Here is a 7,796-nt window from a genome sequence, read left to right on the forward strand (position 1 = left end):
GCCCCTCTATCCCTTTATAAACAAACTTTGAAAAGCTGGTTAATAAAACAGTAGGTCAAGTATGGATTCATTTTTATGTTATCAGCAGTTACCATGTGGTATCTCTTTAATCTCCAAACCTACATTATGTAAGTTACCAAGAAAATATTTTTCGTAAGTGTGAGCACTCAGCAGCGGACTGTGTGGGCTAAAAAAGGTTCAGGCAGTCTGGCCTTCCTGCTTGGCCCCCACTCACCAAGTACAATTACCGACGTGGCTAAATGTTTCATGAGCCACAAATATAAACAAAAATATTAATGAAGAGATAATTTGAGGCTTGCAAATCATCCTCTCTCACAGTGTCCACTAAAAACTCAGAGGTGAAAACTTGGTTTGTTGTTTATTATATCCACCTTCCCCTGAACTCCTTAGCTCCCACAGCCCCTTTCAGCCCCTGGCTGACTCGAGACTCCATGGCCTGGCCCTCAAAGTTGATTCCTGGTTCTCTTCCCTACTGGATGATGAATCTTTGAGGGGAGCAGACAGTGGGGCCCTTTTAGACAGTGCCTGGAGTGTCTCTCCAGCCGACCCAGTCGGTCTTCATCAGAGGGGCTCGGCCTTTGTAGGCCACAGCCCTCAGGGCTGTGTCATTGTGAATGGCTCCGCTCTACTGCCTCATCTCTGACAGTGGCTTTTCCTTTGTAGATTGCCCAGTGAAGAATGTGATGGGATCAGTAGCATGTCTGCGGAGAGTGGCCCTGGGACGAGATTGAGAAATCTGCCAGTAATGGGGGATGGACTAGAAACTACCCAGATGTCTACAACGCAGGCCCAGGCCCAACCCCAGCAAGCCAACACAGCCAGCACCAACCCCCCTCCTCCGGAGACTTCCAACCCCAACAAGCCCAAGAGGCAGACCAACCAACTGCAATATCTGCTCAAAGTGGTGCTCAAGACACTATGGAAACACCAGTTTGCGTGGCCTTTCCAGCAGCCTGTGGATGCCGTCAAGCTAAACCTCCCTGTGAGTAATCTGGGCAGGGTCCAGGGCTGCCTTCCTCCAGGTCTCCTCCTGTGTTGCTCCTGTAAGGATGGATTGATGGGAGGGTGGAGCCAAACTCCAGTATCCTTGAGTGAGGGGTTTTAGCAGTCCTGATGAATGGAAGTGGGGAAAGAGAGAAGTGCTGACTGAATTAAATAGTAACTGGTTTCTTTGATACTACGATTCTGGGACATGTTGTGTGACGAGATTGAAATAGAAGTGGAGGGTTGCTTGCAGTTTGCCCTTGCTTCGGGGGACTTGAAGTGGGGTCACTTGGTGGTCCAGGCCCTCCCTCCACAGACTTGGTTGGCCAGACCGACCCAGTAGGTTCAGCAGACGTGGTTGGTCAGATTCTGAGAAGAATTGGCTTGCTGCAGTACCTGTTCTGGTACTGGCATCCTCGTTGTCACCCAGAGCATGGGCAGGGAAAGGTGGCAGGATGGAGCCAGGTACACGGAGGTGGCCTGGATTGAAGAGGGGTGTGTTGTGGCCATGTTACACCTGCTGTTATTCTTTGGTGCCCCTGTTCCTCTCCTTTTTGCTTTGTGAGTTCTCTGTTTGCCCACATTGCTAGCAAATGGCTCTGGAAACTCAACTTCTGCCTTTAACTGAACCTTGGGGAGGAAACAGGATAACGTGTTAATTTTTTCTTTCTTCAAAGCATCAAGGACTAATTGTCTTTAAATTGTCTTCTGTTGTTTGCCAAATCCCACACACACCTGGACAAGGGCGTTGGAATTAGATGATTGTTGCAGCTGACCCAGATGTGAATCTGCGAGGCAGAACTGCACTGGTGCAGGACCCCAGCCTCTGCCGGGCACTTGGTCTCAAGGAGGAGGGACCCATCAGTGCGACCTTCCTTGCTTGACGGTCGCTGTATCTCTGACAGCTGTCCAGTACTGTCTGTCCGTTGAATACCCATCGTGTGCACTCAGGAGGAGAGTCAGGTGGGGGTGCTGCAGGCTCAGGTCATGAACTGGTGGAGGAAAGCCGGTGGGAACAAAAGAAGGGTCCTCATGGAATCTGGGCTCCAAAGGTCTCTCTCCTCATTGACCACAGAGGCATTGAGCCCATCACTGGAAGGAGGCTCTTGGGAGAGCTTGCGGTACCAGCTTCTAGCTAGACTAAGGAGTGGGCTGTGCAGGATCCACAGGTGAGGTGACCTTCCTAGAGCACATGCAAAGAGTGGGGAGAGAAGGCACTGCAGTTGGAATCCAAGGGGGCCCACAGCTTTTATAGCACTGGAGGGAGCAGGAGGCTAGGAGGGTCACCAACAGAGAGCAGCCTCTCAGGTGTCCACATCAGAGACTACAGGAAGGTCAGAGAGCTGAGGATTCCACCCTGACCCTCCTGTTGGCCTTTAGGAGGGCATTGGTGACCTTAGGAAGCTGTGGCGCAGAAGTAGAAACCAGATTCGCAGCAGTGTGGACAAGAAGGTGAGGATGTGAAGCCACCGGTTCAAGAAATTTGGCTTTGAAGGGAAACTGTGGCAGGGCCAGGTGGAGGAGGGAGAGGTTGGTTTGTTCAGGTGAATGCGGAGGGAGCAGAGGCACGGAGAGCTAAGACGGTGAAGACTGAGCAGAAAGGGGGTCGGGGGACCGGAGATCCTGAGAAGGCGGCCTGCCAGCCAGTGGGACAGACAAGGGTGTGCGTGGGCTGGCAGGCTAAGGGGTTTGGGAGTTTGAGGTCATTCTCTGAAGTAGAGGCCAAGCTCCCCTGGGGTCCCAGTGTGACTTGGTGTCACCCTCAGCAGCTCCAATGGAGGAAGAAGAAGCTGGGGGTGGTGGCACTGATCTGGTGCCTTCACAGAGGTGGCCGAGCTAGGGGCTAACCCAGAGGGCTGGGGCAGGGCTCTTTGGCTGGGAACAGTGTCATACTGAAGCCCAGTTTCCAGGGACAGCCCCCTCCCCAGGAAATGGGAATAGGGCCATCTCAGGAAAGAGTTTATTCTTTTTCTATTTTCTGATCCCTTCCAGATCTTTACCTGTGTCTCGGCCTCTGGTCCCTGCTGGCCTTATTGGAATGCCTGCTTCTGTCATTCCATACATGTGTGCAGATGGGTGGTCGTCTTGCCCCTTAAGCCCCTGCCTCCCTTTCAGTCCCCCCGCCCTTACCTGTCGCTGTCTCACCTCCTCCTCCTGCTCTGTCCTCAGCTACTGTCTTGTTGGGCCTCATACCACTGTCGGCACCCCACGGCCGGTTCAAGCGCCTGACACCAGTCTGAGGTGGTGACCCCACGATCTTGGGCCATGGAATAAAATCTGAGTTTCCCCCAGGGCAGATATATTTGGACTTCGTTCTCTTGGGAAAGGTGGTCAGAGCAAATACAGTGTAGAAAGTCTGGTTCAGTCTCCTCTTGAGGCCTGTTCGCCAGGGTACCTAGGCCTGTGCCACAGCCCCATTTGGGGCAGGGGTGTGAGCTGTGCCAGCTCTCAGGTGTATGCCAGCGACTTCTGTTCCTTTCTCGTGGGTGTCAGAGCAACTCAGAACCTCACACCCTTGGCTTACTTTTTCAGCATTGCCCGCCTCTGTTCTTAGGCAGGACCTCGATGCTTGCCAGAGCACCGACTTGCCCCTCTGCCGTCAGGCTGCCCCTGGGATGTGATGCGGTTCTGGTACTTCACCTGGGCCTGACTGTGGGAGCCTTGGAGAGAGTGGACCTTAATGGGGCGGCGAGCTGTGTGCAGGTGCACCTTCTCGCCTGCCCCTCTGTGGTCCTTCCTCCTGGAAACCCAGGCCCTGTCTGATCATAAGCATTTGCTTGTAAGATAGGTTTAGATTTTGGGAAAGGTATAATGGTAGAAGAGAGTTTGATTGGAAGGGCTTTTGCCACATCTACACCTGCTGTCTGATGTCTTCTGTTCGGCACTTGTAGAATAAGATCCAGAGGTTTGAGGAGTGGGTCTGCTGGAATTTTGAATTTTTGTTTTTTTTTTTTTTAAAACTAAGACTAGTGAGGACTCTCCATTTGATTCCTCATCTGGCACTTAACCTGGTTAGTTGTTGAACTGTATCCAGATACTACTGGATCCTTAGTGATAGACTATATGTAGGTAAAAGGAATGGAAGTGAGATGAACTGGATAGAGGCTTTTGGTCCATGGTGCTTCAGTGTGACAGGAAGCAAGGGGTCCAGTTGTTGAGGCTTGAATATATTTTATGGATGTGGATAATTTCACATGGTGGGGAGAGAGTAGAAACTCCCGTGGGTTATTTTACCAGATAAGAACCACTTTTTTAAAGGTTGAGTGACTTTGCCTGTTACTTATTCTAAATTGCCACTCAGCTTTTAGCAACTCTTCTGTGAACCACTTTATCTTGGAGTCCATCCATGAGATGGCTCACTGATGCGGTGGCAGAGCTTAGGTCTGCATGTCTGTGGCGTGAGGCGGGGTGAGATCCGCGCCCCACCCATGAGTGCTGCCTGGCTGCGGAGGTGACATTGGCCTTTTTGCTCTCTCTGCTCTGCAGGATTACTATAAGATCATTAAAACACCTATGGATATGGGAACAATAAAGAAGCGCTTGGAAAACAACTATTACTGGAATGCTCAGGAATGTATCCAGGACTTCAACACTATGTTTACAAATTGTTACATCTACAACAAGGTGAGACGTGGGGGCTGGTGGAGAAGCAGAAGGTAGAGGAGGTGGTGGGCACGTCTGGAACCCATGGGCAGGGGTGCGGGGTGCAGGTAGAGTGGGGTCTGGCCAGAGGAGACCGCTGGCAGCAGAGGTAGGTGGGGCCGTTGGTTTTGCGTGTGAACTGGGTATGTGTCTTTTGAGGCCAGTAGCCTTCTGGCTGTGTTTCTCAGCCGTCCTCGTTAGCATGTGCTTCTGGAAGCATGTGCTTCTGATGCCCTTGGGACTTTGGTTCTTGAGCATGTCTAGTAGAGAAGATGTGAAAAGGACAGTAGTGAATCACTAAAAAGTTTGTTAGGAGACTCAAATTGTCAGGAAGGAATCTACTGAAATGTAGAGAAAATGTAAAGAAAGTGAAAGCTGCTTAGTCGTGTCCGACTCTTTTCGACCCCATGGGCTATACAGTCCATGAAATTGTCCAGGCCAATATACTGGCGTGGGTAGCCGTTCAGTTCTCCAGGGGATCTTCCCAACCCAGGGATTAAACAAAACGTATCTCCTGCATTGCAGGTGGATTGTTTACCAGCTGAGCCACCAGGGAAGCCCAGTTGTAAAGAAAGATGTGCTCAGACAGAAACGTACATGTGAGAGAGGGTACAGTGTGGGGCCTGCTGCATTTGCAACTGTGGACATGACCATCAATAATAGCCTGTGGCCGGAGAATCAAGTATCCCCTTGTAGGGTCTTACCTGTAGGCCTAAAGATCACATCTTAACCCAATAGCCAAGCCATTCATCTTGGCTGTGCCGTGAAGCCAGATCATTTGTTTAAAGTCTCAGCTCTCATCGCTAGGTTTAAGGGAAATATGTACAGTTAGAGTTCTCCATTTAGAGCTGAGTGGGTTGAGGGATGTTACAGGTGAGGTGACAGAGTGGAACCCATGAGGCAGTAAGGAATGGGCATTTCCCCAGGCCTCAGTGAGCTGCTTTGGCAACACCCTGGGGAACGTTATTGGAGCCCTGCTCATGTATCCTATGTAATCCAAGTAATTCTGGTGAAGTTGCATCGTGTCAAGGGAGGGACCCCAGTCTGTGGTTGCCAGTGCTCGATAAATACTGCAGGCATTAGGATGATTTCTCAGGCCAGAAGTTAAAAGGCTGGAGAGGCAGCAGACTTGCAGGCCTAGGAAGCCTCTGCAGTGCCAGGTAGTATAGCTGTGTTGTGGCCCTTTGGAGTTCAAATTGGAGGACTCTGAATACGATGCTCCACACTTTGGGACCTAGGATGGGGAGCTCTTGTTCTGTCTAGAAAGGTGGGGAGGGCTTGCCAACCCTCACTGTGTGTGTCTCCTCTTTTAGCCTGGAGATGACATAGTCTTAATGGCAGAAGCTCTGGAGAAGCTCTTCTTGCAAAAAATCAACGAACTGCCCACTGAAGAAACTGAGATCGTGATAGTCCAGGCAAAAGGAAGAGGACGTGGGAGGAAAGAAGCAGGTAGGGTACCTTCAGTGGCCCTGGCACTCTTAGCTTCACATTGAAACAGCAAGAAAATTGGCTTTCTCTCTCCCCAGTTGGCTAGCCTTCTCCGAGTTCATTGGGAGACTAGAGTGGTGGGAAGACGGCTATATTATTTGCTACCTGTGTTGTTGCTGTTTTGGATATGGTGGAGCCAGGTTCATCAGGGGAGCCAGCTCAGAGGGTCATTTGACCCTCCAGCAGAGTAGAAAACATTGGGCCTTGCCTTTCTCGATGGACTTCAGTTAAAAAGAAAGTGTAACTTTTTTTTTTTTTTTTAAGTATTTCACAATTTGAGTTCTTCATCCCACCAATGCCATAGACCGTCTTTTTCATTTTGGGTAAAATTGATCTGATCAAGGGCAGTCTTAGTCTTAAGTAATCCTAGAGCCTTAAGGTTTGTCACTTGAGTTATCTTAATCCACTTGTGTCAGAGTCATACCTGCTACTGGATAGTCTTCTGAAGTCAAACTCTCTCTGTCTTAGCTCCCACCCCGGCCCTGCCCCCCAGCCTGACATACCATTCTGAAGGCCAGTTGGTAGGGAGTAGCCTACTCGTGAAATGTTTCTGTACAGGAAGTTTTCACAGCTGCCTTCTGCATCTTGCCATCTGCAGCACCCAAGTTGCAGAAAGATGATGCTTGCAAGGTGGCCTGTGCTGTGAGTTGTTTGCTCTAAGGAGCAAGCTTTCACCTGACTTCCTGTCTTGCTTGGAAGGGGTAATTTCATGGGAGTGAAGGGGGTTGGCTATCTCTGTTGCATTGCTGAGGGGTAGCCAAGGAGAGCTGGTCTTGAGGGTCACCCCTTGGCTGTGGAACCTGCCCACAGGTGTCCAGTATACTCAGAACCAAGGAGCCGTAGCCTCCCTGCTGGGAGGGGTTTGGGCTTCATTCACCTGGGTAGTTGTGGGACCTTGTGTGTTTTGGCTCACCCACACTGCTGCAGGGAGGCAGTGTGAGCCAGTCCTGAAGGGCAGCAGCTGTCCATCCTGCCCCTGTGATTCAGAGGGATGGTGGGCTGCCAGTTTCCAGAAACCTTGGCTCGGGCTGCTGATCCTGGCCTCCTGCCAGAAATGCTTACTCAGAAGGCAGCGTTTCTGGGAATGAGGACAGCTCTGCCTGAAAGTGCCAAGGAATATTTTTTTGCTATCACTGTCATGGTGCTAAGTCTCAGCATGAGTTTCCTGTTCCTTTGGCTCACGCCTTCGTGCTCATGAAGGGGTCTCTGTGCCTGAGTGAGGACTTGCAGCCAGGACACCCCAGGAAGTGTGGCATGTGGTGTGCCACTGCTCTTGGAGCCTCCTAGGACAGGTGGACAGATCTGTCTGAGGGCCAGGGTGTTTGGGCTGTTCCGTCTCTTAGACAAATTGTTCTGGTGACTGTGTGTGCCATGCCCATGCCACTGTGTGCTCACCACGTGTGGCAGTGTCCCCACAAGGTCAGCCAGCGTGCAGGCCTGGCATCTAACCACCTGTCCCTTTTATGATTGATAGGGACAGCAAAACCTGGCGTCTCTACGGTACCAAACACAACGCAAGCGTCGACTCCTCCGCAGACCCAGACCCCTCAGCAGAATCCTCCATCTGTGCAGGCCACACCTCACCCCTTCCCTGCCGTCACCCCAGACCTCATCGTCCAGACCCCTGTCATGACAGTGGTACCTGCCCAGCCGCTGCAGAC

General features: G+C 51.2%; 1 protein-coding gene across 1 annotated transcript in view; it reads left to right on the plus strand.

Moving 5' to 3' along the window:
• Positions 1 to 7,796, plus strand: part of BRD4 (bromodomain containing 4) — an 87,582-nt gene that overhangs the window by 52,671 nt on the left and 27,115 nt on the right. The window contains exons 2-5 of the mRNA XM_010834002.1: positions 685 to 1,003; positions 4,492 to 4,629; positions 5,961 to 6,096; positions 7,610 to 7,794. Of these exons, the coding sequence (XP_010832304.1) occupies positions 719 to 1,003; positions 4,492 to 4,629; positions 5,961 to 6,096; positions 7,610 to 7,794 (744 nt within the window). The 5' untranslated portion in view covers positions 685 to 718. The remainder of the gene's footprint in view (positions 1 to 684; positions 1,004 to 4,491; positions 4,630 to 5,960; positions 6,097 to 7,609; positions 7,795 to 7,796) is intronic.

This window comes from Bison bison, unplaced genomic scaffold (assembly GCF_000754665.1).
Source record: "Bison bison bison isolate TAMUID 2011002044 unplaced genomic scaffold, Bison_UMD1.0 scf7180017863978, whole genome shotgun sequence".
NCBI lineage: Eukaryota > Metazoa > Chordata > Mammalia > Artiodactyla > Bovidae > Bison > Bison bison.